The following is a 14,554-nucleotide window of genomic DNA, read 5'->3' as shown; positions in this document are numbered from 1 at the left end:
AAGTTAAAATAAATAAATATAAAGACGTGTTTTAGCTGCGCAGGAACAAAATCAGCACTGACTGGAAAAGTGAAGCAAAGAATTAAAAGGTGATGGTACCTGGAGATGCCACATGAGGAACTTCTTTATCTCTCAATAAAGGTGTGTCAACAGAGACAGGTACCAAGCGAGACGGCTCACTGACCTCTCAGTCCCTGTACCTGTCAGGTGAGTTCAGTTACTGCCACGCCCCTTTAGGAGACGAGCTGCAGGTCCAATGGGAGGAATAAAAGTGAGTGCAGATTATGATGTATAACAGGATTTTAAGTTTAATCTTGGAGTGAGAGATACGGAGGGAAAAGCAAGTTAGAGAGAGTTTAGATAAACTGATATTCATGAACCTGACTCTAAAGACTCAAAAGGAAGTTGTAGTTGGAAAGACTGAGGAATGTTTCTCTGGCAGATTGTTTCACTGCAGTGACTTCTCTCACAGCTGACCCTGAATATTTATGGGGAGGCAGGAATTTTTGAAAGGTGGCAACATATGGCAGACATATATATACTGAATTTAATCAGTTATCACTGTTTGATGACAAATAGTATGTACACACTACAAAAGGACACGGGCTGCCATTTACAAACTCATACAGACAAACTTAATCTCATGCAATCAATGTGTTGCATTTGAGGTTTCATGTGAAACAGTTCATATTAGGAATACGTGACCATACAATGTGATCTCACTTAATAGGAGATAGAAGTATGGTAACACTACTGTAGGTGGGGCATTATCACAGGAAAGACATTAAGGTAAGACACAGGTGTTGAGTGGCAGATATGTGAGAGGGGAAGCAAACAGTTTTTGACAAGAAGAAACTATCAAAAGAAAAACTTACCCATGAAGACCATTGAACTGAGCTGTACTAAGGTGAGCATCAATACACTGGAAATAAATGGGTCAAGGCACTCAAACACGGTTCTGGACAACGCTGTTATTGTTCCCTCAGAACACACATTCTCCCAGTTTGTCCCTCAGTCTTTTTACATAACCTTCAGATCTGGTATGAGAACAGAAACCACTGTCTTTCATTGTAGCCTTTTTCCAGTTACGATAACCCTTGAATGAGGTGAAAACAGTCCTTGGAGCATCGGGGAGTGAAAAATGCCTACAAGCAAAACAATAAGTTGCATCTTTTGAGTGAGAGTATTCTAACCAGGGGTGAGATTTGTACCAGTCGCTGCTGAAGCTTCTCCTGGCTCCTCCCTGGAGGGTCTTAGGGAAACTCTCTCACACTGGCACCTCACACCTGGACTTGGATACGTCTAGAAGATGGAGAGGAGGAGAAACTTAAACTGCATTACATCTGAACTAATTATACAATATAATGACTAGTAAAACATAATCAATTTGGAACTGTCATTGATAAGCTATAACCATCAGACTGTGTTTAACACACACTAACATTTTAGCCTGGGAGAGTATTTTTAGGTTAATTTGTTTAATTTTGGAATTTAATCTGAGAAACAGATCTAAAATACTCTTCACAAAATATTAAAACTATGTCTCCATCTCATCACACTTTCACACTGACAAGTTTCCACAATTACTGATATATAAGCAAACATGAATATTTATATTTATTTGAAGAAGTCTAAGCAATGTCTCTTAAATACAGCTTATAGCAAAACGTCCCTGGTCGCCTTGGCCTTGTATTCTTTCTCTGTCACTTTTCTGTTGCCCTTCTCTCTCTCCTTCCACCTCATCTTCATCTTCTCTCTCTCCTTCCACCTCATCTTCATCTTTTCTCTCCTTCCACCTCATCTTCATCTTTTCTCTCCTTCCACCTCATCTTCATCTTTTCTCTCCTTCCACCTCATCTTCATCTTTTCTCTCCTTCCACCTCATCTTCATCTTTTCTCTCCTTCCACCTCATCTTCATCTTTTCTCTCCTTCCACCTCATCTTCATCTTTTCTCTCCTTCCACCTCATCTTCTCCGTCTACATTGCTGTTGTTCATTTTCTATTTCTTTCATCTTTCTCTTTGGTGAGAAAAAACTACGTATACTACCTTTCCTCTTCATTTCTGTAAAATTCAAAGTAACTTTTAATCAATATTAGCGTTTGTAGCCTACTTTACACATAACTAAGGTCAGACCTAGCTAACATTACATGTATAGTTAACGAAATAACTTTCTCCAACCAGATTTTTATCATCTCAAAACCAGAATCACAACTATGCTAGCACTGTGCTTTCATTATAATTTAATTTCTTGATAGATAGTTAATCAGTTTTTACCTCTTTCCCGCCGTCTCTTCTCTCCTCGCGACTCCTGGCTCCCTCGCTTCGCGCCACTCAGTTTTCAAAACAAATCAGTCTCTTGCCGGCCGCTCTGACGTTAACTCGTGCTGCATTCACTGCAGTCGGACATTGGAAACTCGCGCTGGTAAATGTCAAATCGGACGTAACTTTTCTTTAATTCGTTGCTGCCAGCTGGGGTTGCAGCAGGGGGGGCAAGGCTTTCTTTTATGCCTCCCTCTTACCTCAGAAAAATGAACAGGGACTCATTGGAGTGTCTGTTAGTCCAACCAAACGCTGAACAAGACATTTTTAATTAACAAAATGTTCAAATAAACTGTCATTAAGTGAAAATACAGTTAAAGGGTCAAAGTTATGAGACCAAACTGTTAAATATAACTTTATTGCCACGTTGCCATGGATACGCATTGTTCTGCTTCTCTCTGATGAGGGCTCGTCTTGTTAGTGACCTGTCAATCAAAGGTAGCCCCGCCCCAAATCATACGATTCTTTATCTTCTATTTTCTTCTAAATGGGGCCATTATTTATACTTTTAACATTGTTTTCGGATTTTCTAAATTCAGCCCTCCGAAAAGGCTTGACAGGAAGCACTCTGAAGCAATAACTCCTGTTATCCTTGGTCTTCCTTTATTTTATCACAAAATGACCACAGGTCATAAACCTGAAATGATTAAACCACATATAACAGGTTACATATGATAATATTAATGAAATTGTAACTTAAATAGCTATTTTTACTTTTTACAATAAACAAAACATTGACTCTTTTAAACTATAGTCAACAAATGTCTTCTTATGAATAAAGTAATGAATTGCAGTAAACACAGCGGACCAAAAGCTTAAACACAGCTAACATTAGCAGCTAACATTAATAGCTAAATGCTAGCAAGACCTAGCTAAGCGCTAGCTCGGAATGCCAATTGAGTTAGCCCAGCATGCTAACGGGAGCTAGCGGCGCTAACCGTGAGCGCTAAATAACTCTCATTTCATATCACATTCTCCAAACTGCCTAACAGTGTGGTAAACATCAACAACACATCATATTTACCAGCTACACATTATTAGCAGGCTATTTCCCAGTTAGCTGCAGCTTCTGTCAAAACCTGGATGCAACTGCTGTGATCAATAACACTGGAAGCCACACGGACATTTCAAAATAAAACCAAGAGGTACAAAACCCTTAAATAAAGTATTCAGAGCTACAAATAGATACTGATGAAATAATAAAAGTCTTGACAAACATCAAATTGTTGAATTGTTTAAGATTTTTTTACCAGTGATTGAGACCATAGTGTTGTCCTGAAAAATAAACTGTAAAAACAACAAATAATAATCTTTTTTCAGAAGTACAGTACTTATTATATAAACCCTGATCATTACAAGTTGTAGTTAAATGGAGGCTGTTACACTCTAAACAGAAATGTTCTCAACAACACAAACACACAAACACTATTTTTTGTCCATTTTTCAGCTTTATTTAATAGTGGGAGAGATACAGAGTGAAAGGGGGAGACTTGCAGGAAAAGACTCTGAGCCGGATTCAAACAAATAAATAAGAGTCATAAAAAGAAGCTTTGAAAGAAAATCAAACAAACAGTTTCCCACTTTAGGTTTCACAACTTTCAGTGTTCTATTTTACTAACGTGATTAAAACTGACTAATTAAAACGTCTGATAAACACAAGCTAAATTTAAGAAAAAAGGTTATCTGAAAGAAACTGAAATAAAGTTTACAAATCAACATTACACAATTAATTTTATCTTGATATTATATTGACACATGATAAAAGCTGAGAATTAAAAATGAGCCATAAAAATAAGTTTTGAGAGCAATGAACGAAGAAAAGTTATTTGAAGGAAATTAAAACAAAACATTCTAGAAATCCCGATGAAACATTTATTTTATAGCTTTATATATTATACACACCATATCTTTACATGATGATTTACACACCGGTGTACTTTTTAAGTGAAGAACAGAATCCAGTTCACCAAATAAAACTAAAGAAAAAGAGCTTCTTCTCCATAAAACCTTGTGAAACAGATCAGAGATCTTCTCCACAACATGACAGAGTTTAGAAGTGTTGTACGGGACATGACAGGACACACAGAGACACCAGCATCACACAACAACTTACACATGTTGTCCAGTGTTGTCACAGGGTTTCTGGATTTAACATGTTTAAGTGGAACATTATAAATATTAAAACCCTTGAGAAGCTCACCTTCCACTTCAGGCTTGTGTCTAATATTTATGCTCACCACCAGTTTGTGTTAAACCACATCTGCTGAATCTGTTAACCAGGAAAATGTCACTCATTTAAAAAGAGTTTGGACATTTGTTCCTTTTCTTTGGATTATATTTTCGATTGCAAAAGAAGGATTTCTGAGAATTCAAAGCAAATGAAATGATTGTTCACTTCAGAATGAAACACAAAGTCGTCCATGGTTCTCATATGTGAGAAATTCTGCAGAGGTCAAATCAAAAATGTTTCATAAATCTCATCAGGGAATCAGACATTTCACATAAACTTCATTTATATAACTTAACTTAAATAATGGAAGTGTGTTTACCCCCCACCCATCCTTTGTTAATATTACACAGGTTTTTGCACAGTAGTTTTTTATTAATATTTATGACCACTGTTTTATTAACCATATCTGCTAAATGTCCCATAGTGCACCACAGACACAGTGCAAAATGTGTCCATAAACCTAAAGAGAAAATATAAAATATATATATAAAAATCTGAATTATTTACCATAGAGGTTTGGAGAGTAAAATTCCACAAAGCCTCATATTTACAGCTTCATTTAGACCTCAAATATCCATGATTCATTAACTAGTGTGAACATTTTGTAAGCATTTAGCTAATATGCTTTTTAAACAAATTATTTCTTTTTGATTTTTTTCAACATTGTTTCAGTGATTTGGTGTCACTGTTTTTCTTAAGGTTCATATTTGACTTTTTAATATTACACTTTATCTGATCTGCTGATGTGAAGGTTTCTGAAAGAATCTGTGTCTTTCTCTTCACACTTTTATTAAAATCTCAACTTTGTTATGGAAAATCTGTATAAAGTCAAATATGTTCTTCAAAGCTAGATTGTGTCACAAAAGCTGAATAAGAAACAATGACAGAAGTTGTTTTACACAAAGTTGAAGGCGTCTTTGTTTAACAGCAGGTGTGAAAAGTTCATGTCTCCTGAAGCAGCCCACTTTGTGCAGGGTTGTGTGTTTGGCCTTCAGGGTTGTCTTTTCCACAATTCAGTTTCTCAGAGAACTCAGAGTTGTTTTCAGAAGATGACTTACAGTTGGCTGAAAAACAAAACACACACATGGTTTTAGTCGTCACAACTGCCAAATGCCAGAGTATCTTCTAACACCTTCTTCTCTGTGGACATGATCCCCTCTTCTATTCACTCACACTGACAAATTAATCTATTCTGCCTTCCTTTTTTTAACCCACTTAACTTCTTTAATAATCACTTCTTTCTTATGTCATCATACTAAAAATCATTTTAGGATCCAAAACCAGTTCCAGAGTGTAAACCTTCATGTTGACTCTTTTCCTCAGCACACAGCTCACTCTGACTCCTCTTGCAAAAAGGGTTTTATTAATCCTCTGTCCGTTGAACAAACAATAAACTAAAATACTCTCCACAACACAGTGGAAAAACATTGTGACTCCACTCTACCTGAGAGCTCCTACCTGCCTTAAAGCATCCCATTGCACCTTCTGTAAACGATGAATCCAATCACAGCGAGGAGGAGGAGGACGAGAGGAACAACGACTGCAGCAATGATGATGACGTTCTTGTCAGTGGGTTTCTCTGTTGAGCAGAAAACAACAAGAAATAGTCACAACCTGAACAGGTGAAGCAGGTCAGAAGAGAAGAACGTCAGTTTGTCCACCAGAACACAATCCTGTATACATTGTTTGTTCTGCTATTGTTATTATTTATCCCTTCTTATCTGTATATAATTACTGTATCTATTTGTTGCTTGTTCATTCTCGTCTATAACTTTGTTGTCTTTGTTTAGCTGCATGTCTGTGTTGGTTTCTGTCCCATATGTGGGTTTTTGACCCAAACTCCGTTTTGAATGTTAACACCCTCGGCCAATAAACTTGATTCTGACTAATTTACTGATAGATACGTTCTTTCAAATATTTATTAAATTATTCCCTTATTCAGCCTCTAAAACTGGCCAGTAGTTCAGTCAATACAGTGATTATTATATAGTATTCTCTCTGAACTGTGGATACAAATTAAAAGGTTAAAAAAATGTGTAGATTATATATATTTTTAATGTGATTTGAAAACTTTAATTGACTTTCAAAAAGTGATAAAAACCTAAAAAAAAAAAAAATTGATGATAAATTATTTTTATATTATTATTTATTTATTTTTTATTTCAACTTAAGCTTAAGCAAACATTGGACAGGCAACACAAAACAAACTGTGGTAATAATTCTGGGTGCAGAAGTGGGTAAATGTATTGGTTTAATACTTAAAGCAGAAGAGAGATTCAAGATTAACTTTAGTGTCATTCAAACTATTCACAGGACAAGTGAACAGCAGAACGATTTCTGATCTAAGTCTTAAAATTATATATAAAAAACTAGATACAAGAAACTGTAAACAAAACAAAGCCAGATAGAAGTCTCACCTCTGTTGGTCCTGATCTTTTCTTCTTCCAGTCTGGTGAAGATGTGCTCCTTCACACCAACCAGCTGAAACACACAGTCGTACCTGGTCCAGTCTTCAGGTTTGACTGATGAGAGGTCCAGGTCAACACTCATCTGGAAGGATCCATCGTGGTTGGGGAGGATCTCTCCGAGGTCCACGTCCTCATGAAGCTCCTCTCCATCTTTCCTCCAGAACATCATGGCTCCGTCAGGGTAGAAACCTGTAGCGTGGCAGCTGACTGGAGAGGAGGGAGTCTTCTGGAGGAGAGACACTGAGGGAAGGTCTGCAGAGAGAAGAGAAACACAGTTTATAGGTTCTTTATTACTATCACTACCTTAATACACTATATATACAGTATGTATACAATGCAAATACATCTCATTAGTTGATAAAAGAAAGCCCCTTTCATAGTGCCGTCCAGCAAATGTCCTGCTATATTGCTGGAAAGATCTTTGCCTGCTTTTCACCTGACGGCGTTCATATTGGGCAGCAAAGGCAAAGTGATATTCTGCCCTTTCATAGTCTCTAACAGAGACTGAAGGGAAGAAACAGATGAAGAGAGGTGAGACAGATTAAAGAGTGCAGTGGACAGTGAGTGTGAGACAGACGAGTGGGGATAAATGTGTTGAGTCAGAGAAATAAAGAGACGAGAGAGAAAAAAAAAAGTGTTTAAACTGAGACAGATTCAGCCTCTGTATGCTTTATATTTATTGTAATGTTACTTATGGTTGGAAACACAGAAGGCATATTAACATTGTCGTGGTCATTAAACTACATCAGGTCATGTGACTCTACCTTTTCTCAGCAGAGAGCTCCTCCCGAACTTCACAAACTTCTTCAGCTCCTCAGGACAAATCTGGGTGAAGTAGTGTTTGTACTGAGCCATCATAGCTTTATTATTATCCCACTTGTGTTTGGTAATGAGAGCCTGTTGTTTTGAAGCGACCCATGTCTCCGTCTCCAGGTCATATGATAAGAAGTCTTCTCCATCAAAAGCGTACTGATCATAACCTTTGACCTCATCAGTCTCATCATCCCATTCACAGCCTTGCATCACCTGGAGTATGTGGACACCTGAGAGACAGAGAGACAGAAACACTGCAGTAAACCAGAGTGAGATCACAGCCCAGTCATCTATCACCAGCTGATATCACATCTTTACCACAGAGACACACTGATCCACAGACACTCAGACACAGAATCTACACCTCCTGCTGTTATTGTCTCCATGACAACCACTTACAGCCAGCCATCATCTGGACAGTGTGGACGTCTTAGAGAGAGACAGAGAGGCAGAGACTGCTGGGAAACAGAGGGACATCCTAACACACTTCATATCCTCTTTTCTTTAACCACAGAGACACACTGTCTCCACTGAGACCACCACAACTATTATTCAATTAATCATTAATTGTTTACAATGTAGAATGTCAGAAAATTATGAAAAAAGGACACTCAGAAGAGCAAAAGGAGAAATCTCCTAATTTCTCTTTCATCAAACCAACACCTAACAGTATTGAACATAAAATGATATAAAACAGAGAAAAGTAGATCATGCTCATATTTTTGCTGAATAAAAGACTTCAATGATTATTTGATTATCAAAACATGTGAGTTCTGTCGATCATCCAAACAGTTTATCGACTAATTGTTTCAGCACTATATACATATATTATGGCCTACACACACTGTGGTGAAGTAAAATAAACAAATATAATCTGTCCTTCTACAACATATAAAGGTATATTATGGGATGGACACTGTTACGGCTCCACCCACACCCTCCTCCTCCGCTCCTTCACACCCCTCTGTTCCGGCCTCAGCCACTCCCAGCACCTCAGCTCGCTCCCAGCGGGCACTCCTCAGACACAGCTGCAACAGGTTGAGTTGACGAGGTGAATGAGCCGGATCACTGCACACCTGCTGCCACTCTCCAATCAACCCCTCTGCCTACAAGACTCCAGCTCTCCTGCCAGTCATCGCCAGATCTTCCCTGATAGTGACCTGGCAAGTACCTAGAAGAGACGCAGACTCCCTGCGAAGTGTTTGTTGCTGTTGCCTTTTTTCCTTTTGGCTTTTTGACTTTTTGACCCTTTTTGCCTCCTTGCCTTGCTCCAACTCACATTCAACCTCTCTTCCCACAGATCTCCCCTCTCCAGCAGTGATCCGGCTTGCCTGCCTGTCAACCAGCCCAGTCACCTCACCTGCTCTTCACCTCCAGCTCCCCTCCAGCTCACCCAGCCTTTTCCCCCCACATCACCCTGCTAATAAAACCCTGAACTCTACTATATCCTGCCTCCTGTGTTGTGCGCTCGAGCCTCTCCCCACTGCCCCTTAACAGACACACTGTGTATTAGTAGGTAGAGTGGAGCTGTTAAACTCTTTAAACCTCTGATCTGAATGAGACGTTCACTATGTCGTCCTGTCAGCAGCTTTATTAAAACAAACCGCTCCTCCTCTCATATGAGGACCCATCAGAAGCAGCCTGTGTCCCCTTTACAGTCCCGGCTCCACACTTTGAGAAACCAGGCAGTAATGTTCCTCTATCAGCTGTGTGTTGTTAAACTGTTGAGATCAACAGGTTCCTGCAGTAGAGTTATTATGGAGCGACTCTCTGTGGGCAGTTCAGTAGAGTTACTCTGATCTAATCTTGTGGAGATAAAGTGTTAATAATAATATTAAAAATATATATAACATCTGTGTACTAAAATACAGGATGAAAATATAAAAATATACCACACAATAAACAACATTTTATCAGTAGAAAGTGAAACATAAACAAACCTCCAGTTTGGTTGAAGCGCTGCTTGAAATCTTCAATGTTGTGTTTGAAGGACTGCTGGACACCAAATCGATTCTCAGTCAGAAATTGCCAGTACTGAGGATCATCTTCTGAGACTCTGATCATCCACTCCTGTTTGGTTGCTATTTTCCTGCTGTAACTATCATAGTGCAGTGCCTCAATCTCATTAACCAAACTAACAGTCACAAACTCTGGGAAGTTTGGGACTTGAGACGATCCAGTGATGAAATGCTTCATAGAGTGAGTCACTGTAAGAAAAAACAATTCATCATTTCAGTTTTATAAATCAATTAACAATCTTATTTTCCTGCCCACAGAAACAAAAAGAATGACAATACATTTGAGACAGCCTAATAATCTGTTTTACACTCTAATAAATACAAATTAATTAATTAATGTAAATATATCATATTACAGTCTAAGTTATTCTGTTTACACACATTAGTGAACAATATCAAATATTGCAAAGCAGGAAGTTTTGTGCTTCAGCAGGAAAACAATGATATCAACTGACTTCGCAGATAAAAAATTCAAATAAAAAAACCTATGATTTTTTTCCACTGCAGATGAGAAAACAACAATAAATTGATATATAGTGAATAGTGGTGATTAAAACAGTAACAACTCACTCCTATACTAATTTAATTTAATTAATTTATTACATTTACTCTTCGTTACATATTATTTAAACCCACATTTTTTTAATATAAAAGGAGGAGGAGAAGAACAGGGAGAGTCACAGACAGAGACAGAGGGAGTGCAACACTAGGCCAAAGCAGCAGGGACAGAAGAGAGCTGTTTAGATTTAGAGAATAGGGACACTGGTCCTAAACAGTTAAAGCTGGCTCAATACCCCCATACCCAGTTTGGCACACAAAAAAGAGCCTTTCAAGAAGTTTGGTTAAAAAAGTTTCAGATGGCTGGAATACTCAGCTCAACAAAATGCTGCTTTTTGCTTCCCTTGTAGGGTATTTGGCAAAAATGTCAGAAAGGATGCACTGGTTAATGATGGAATCAATAACAGGCAAAAGGCACTTAGCAAGTTTCAAAAACATGAAACAACACCATCACATAAGGACAGTGTGGTTTGTTGGAACAGCTGCAAAGCAAGCCAGTCAAAGGCCAACGTTGTAGAGCAGATAGAGGCAGCAAGTGCCACTGAAATTGATGAAAGAAGGGAGTACCTAGAGCGTATTTTGGCAGTAACCTGCTTCTTGGGGAAGCAAGGAATAGCATTCAGAGGTCATGATGAAACAGATGAGTCACAACAAAGGCAATTTCCTAGAGTGCATGCCACTTTTGCCAAATTTGATCCCTTCTTGCAGAGATACACAGCCCCTTCGAACACCACATACCTCTCATCTGACAGCCAAAATGAGATGACAGAGTGCTGTTCACAAGAAATAACAGATAGTATCATCAGTGAGATAAAGGGAGCAAATATGTATGCCATTATGGCTGATGAGGCCAGGGATGGAAAGACAGAACAGTTGGCACTCTGTGTTAGGTACGTGTCTGTTGAGGGTGCCATCAAAGAAAGGTTCCTAGCCCTTACAGAGGTGTCACAGTTTGATGCTACTTCAATAGCAGCTGCAGTTGAAAATCATTTGGTAAAAAAGGGAATTGAACAGTTGAAATGTGTGGCACAGACAGCTGTCATGAGTGGGGATGTTGGGGGTGGACAAGCCCATTTTTAAAAAAGCACCCTGAGGCAATATATGTGCATTGCTATGCACATGAGTTAAATATTGTTTTATGCTACACATGCGAAGCTGTCTCTGAAGACACAGAGTTCGTCAACATACTGGAAAGTCTCCATTCTTTCTTTAGCGTCTCCCTTGATAACCACCATAAGTTTGTGGACACTCAAAAGAAGTTAGGGTTGCAGCCAAAAAAACTTGTGCAGTTGTCAACTACACGCTGGGTATGCCAGCTTCATTCAGTGACTGCAGTGATTAATAATTTCCCTGCTATCATTGAGTGCCTCTCTACAATCAAAACATACCTGCAGAAGGAGACCATTGACATTGCCCAAGCAGTGACATACAAAGATGCAGTGACTGACACAATGAAGCAGAAACGCAGTGATGCCACTGCTGCAGATCTGTACTCCAGAACGAAGCTATGTGTGAGGCAAACCAGATAGCAGTCTTAGAATCATCCTCAGGACAGAGGTGGAAGACTAAGAGAATGGATGAATATGTTGTTGAGTCAACTTGTGGGTGGGCCAGACAGTGAAACCTGTGGCTCTTCAGAGTCTGAACATCTCAAGAGGAAACTTTTGTTTCCTTGTCTGGACCAATCACCGAATGATCAGTGAACTTGAGAGGTGTTTTTCTGGTGTGAATGAGGAGGTGCTCAATGGAATTCAGGCATACAGTCCAACCTCAGGCCACTTCTTGTCTGAGCCTCATCTGACAGCACTGGCTCTGCATTACTATATTGAACTTAAGTCAGAGGAAGTGATGGTTACAAAAAACTTTCTGAAGCGCAAGAGTGAGTCTGGTACAGTTCAGGACATGCTAACAGTGTACAAACTCTGGATTCTGAAATGTTCCCTTCACTGAAAGCTGTTATGCAGGTTGCCTTGACAATTAGCAGTACCAGTTAGCAGTTGTACATGTGAGCGGTCTTTTAGTGCCTTGCGTCGGCTCCATACATGGCTCAGGAGGACCAGGGGCCAAAGCTGACTCCGGCACCTAGCTGTGATGTGTATTGAGAAGGAGTTGCTTGAAAGAATCGAACACCAAATGGTCACTGACAGGTTTGCCACCCTCAAAGTGCGGCGACATAGATTAACTCTCCCAAAGTAGAGTGTGTTGCCTGCATACATGGAAGAGCCAAATGGGGATTCAGGGGAAGTACTTTAAAAAATGTCCCTCTCTTTCTTGTTTCATATCTTTACTTTCTAAGTATTTTCAAGACATGGGTAAATAATCTGGATTTTTTTTTAGACTTTTTGGTTTTACCTTCTTTTTGTTGCTCTTGATGTGAATCTTGTTTTATTTTAAATTATTGATGACTTATATTGGTTCATGGAATTTCAGACAGGTCTGCAACCAGATACGTTAGATATGGCCATTTGTAAATAATTTACAGAGCATGACTTGCATTTTGTTGTCCAAGTAGCTGTTACTTTGTTCAGTGACAATAAAGTTCAATCTAATCTAATCTAATGACCCCTAAAACTCTGACCCTAGAATCGCCCCTGGTAAAAAATAATGACCCAAATAAAAGATATAAATAGTTCATGAAAACACACTTGTGCCCTTTTCAGGATTATTATATAGGATAGGAGTATTGACTATCCCTCTTTCCAAAAGTTCAACTAAAGTTTATAGGGATCATTCAATGAGGTGAACAGACAGGATTTACTGACGTCAACTTTAAGATGATGGGTTGTTACTTTTTAATATTTCTATAATAAACACAGAAGTCCAGGAAACAAACACAAAGGACAATCGTAAAACACTGAAACTCATAAATACAGTATAGAAAGACATGAAGCATTTTTGTTTCTTTTACAATAAACCAACAAAACAATGTGAACTCACTTGGTGCAGCGCCATGCAGGGCGGTTCCCAGGAGAACCAGAGCAGCAAAGATCTGCATTGTGACCGTCTGAAGATTTACCAGAGTGAAGCTTTGTGGGTTTGTCTGAAGAGAGAAACAGAGATCATCCTTCCTGCTCCACAATCAGAGTTGAAATGAGGAGAAAACAAGAGGTGACGCTGAACAAACCTTCATCTGAGCCAATGGGAATTTATTCTGAGCATGACGTCACTTGTATCTAGGTCAAACAGACTCAGACAGGTTTTGAACAGAAGTGAAAGTATATGTGCGTCTCAATAAATGACAATATCATAGAAAAGACTATTTCCAGTAGTTCAAGTCAAACAGTCCCAACCAAGTATTGAGTCATATAGATGACAGACTTTTCAGAGAACAACATTTACATATTAAACAGACGTTTTATGTTGTTTTTTTTTGTTGCAATATTCACATTTCATGAGACACTGAATTTCAGGTCTTCATTAAATTTAAGCCATAATCATTATAATAAGAAGAAATTAAATAAATGAAGACATGAAATGTTTCATTCTGTGTATAATTGATCTATATAATGTGTTATTTCACCTTTTTGAATTGAATTACTGACATAAATAAACTCTTTATGATATTCTAATTCATTGAGATGCTCCTGTATATGATGTTACTTCAGCCTGTGTAAGAGGACGGGGAGACACTCAACTTTGTTCACATATGAAAAGAGTTTTATTCTTTCTGCTGCTCACATCTTGTCAAAATGTTTTGCAGACTAATGAAATGTGCAGAAATGTTGTGTCAGGTCAGAGGTTACTGTCAGCTACAGACCAGACACTGAGCAGTTTGTGGGGATTCAGTAGTGTCTTATTGTTCTTTTGTTCTGTATGGCTGCCCTGGGATTTAAAACAGTCCTGATCAAAAATATCAACAACAAACAAAAAATCCAAGTTTGGTTTCCTGGATGTTATAGTGAGTAAATGAGGTGAGGTGCTGCCCCCAGTGGTTCAAAGCTGCAGTTGATCTACAGACTGGCATTATCTGTTATTTTACAGTTTTTCTCAGTTGATTTGGTGCATTTCTCACATCAATATTAACATTTGCACAACAGTTAGTTCATTTTCTCTGAGGTGAAGCTCAGCTTCCACTGATGAGACTGATAAAGGGCTGTGTGAAGCATTAGTTGAACCAATGATGAGCCACTTCTCTACAATCACTCA

At 38.6% G+C, this 14,554-nt stretch overlaps 2 protein-coding genes across 2 annotated transcripts in view; both read right to left on the bottom strand.

The window, feature by feature from the left end:
- Nucleotides 1–5,022: 5,022 nt before the first annotated feature.
- LOC131968322 (class I histocompatibility antigen, F10 alpha chain-like) lies at nucleotides 5,023–13,651 on the bottom strand. Its single transcript, XM_059329145.1, has 6 exons — nucleotides 13,346–13,651; nucleotides 9,773–10,039; nucleotides 7,784–8,062; nucleotides 6,969–7,271; nucleotides 6,010–6,130; nucleotides 5,023–5,615 (listed from the first exon to the last, which is right to left on the bottom strand). The coding sequence occupies exons 1-5, from the start codon at nucleotides 13,401–13,403 to the stop codon at nucleotides 6,015–6,017; spliced, it is 1,023 nt and encodes a 340-aa protein (XP_059185128.1). The 5' UTR covers nucleotides 13,404–13,651; the 3' UTR covers nucleotides 5,023–5,615; nucleotides 6,010–6,014.
- The window catches only part of LOC131968325 (H-2 class I histocompatibility antigen, Q9 alpha chain-like), a 31,591-nt gene continuing 22,059 nt past the window's right edge, over nucleotides 5,023–14,554 (bottom strand). The window contains exon 6 of the mRNA XM_059329147.1: nucleotides 5,023–5,683. Coding sequence (XP_059185130.1) covers nucleotides 5,677–5,683 — 7 coding nt within the window. The 3' untranslated portion in view covers nucleotides 5,023–5,676. The remainder of the gene's footprint in view (nucleotides 5,684–14,554) is intronic.

This window comes from Centropristis striata, chromosome 3 (genome assembly GCF_030273125.1).
Source record: "Centropristis striata isolate RG_2023a ecotype Rhode Island chromosome 3, C.striata_1.0, whole genome shotgun sequence".
NCBI lineage: Eukaryota > Metazoa > Chordata > Actinopteri > Perciformes > Serranidae > Centropristis > Centropristis striata.
The sequence above is the reverse complement of the archived record's forward strand: the minus strand, read 5'-3'. Positions and strand labels throughout refer to the sequence as shown.

Bases quoted from the DNA above. Each gene is read 5' to 3' on its own strand.
- LOC131968322 (XM_059329145.1), bottom strand. From the start codon at position 13,403: ATGCAGATCTTTGCTGCTCTGGTTCTCCTGGGAACCGCCCTGCATGGC. The intron at 8,063-9,772 runs GTTTGTTTATGT...TCTGTCTCTCAG, and splicing joins GCGCTTCAACCAAACTGGAG to GTGTCCACATACTCCAGGTG. The intron at 7,272-7,783 runs GTAGAGTCACAT...TTCTCTCTGCAG, and splicing joins GAGCTCTCTGCTGAGAAAAG to ACCTTCCCTCAGTGTCTCTC.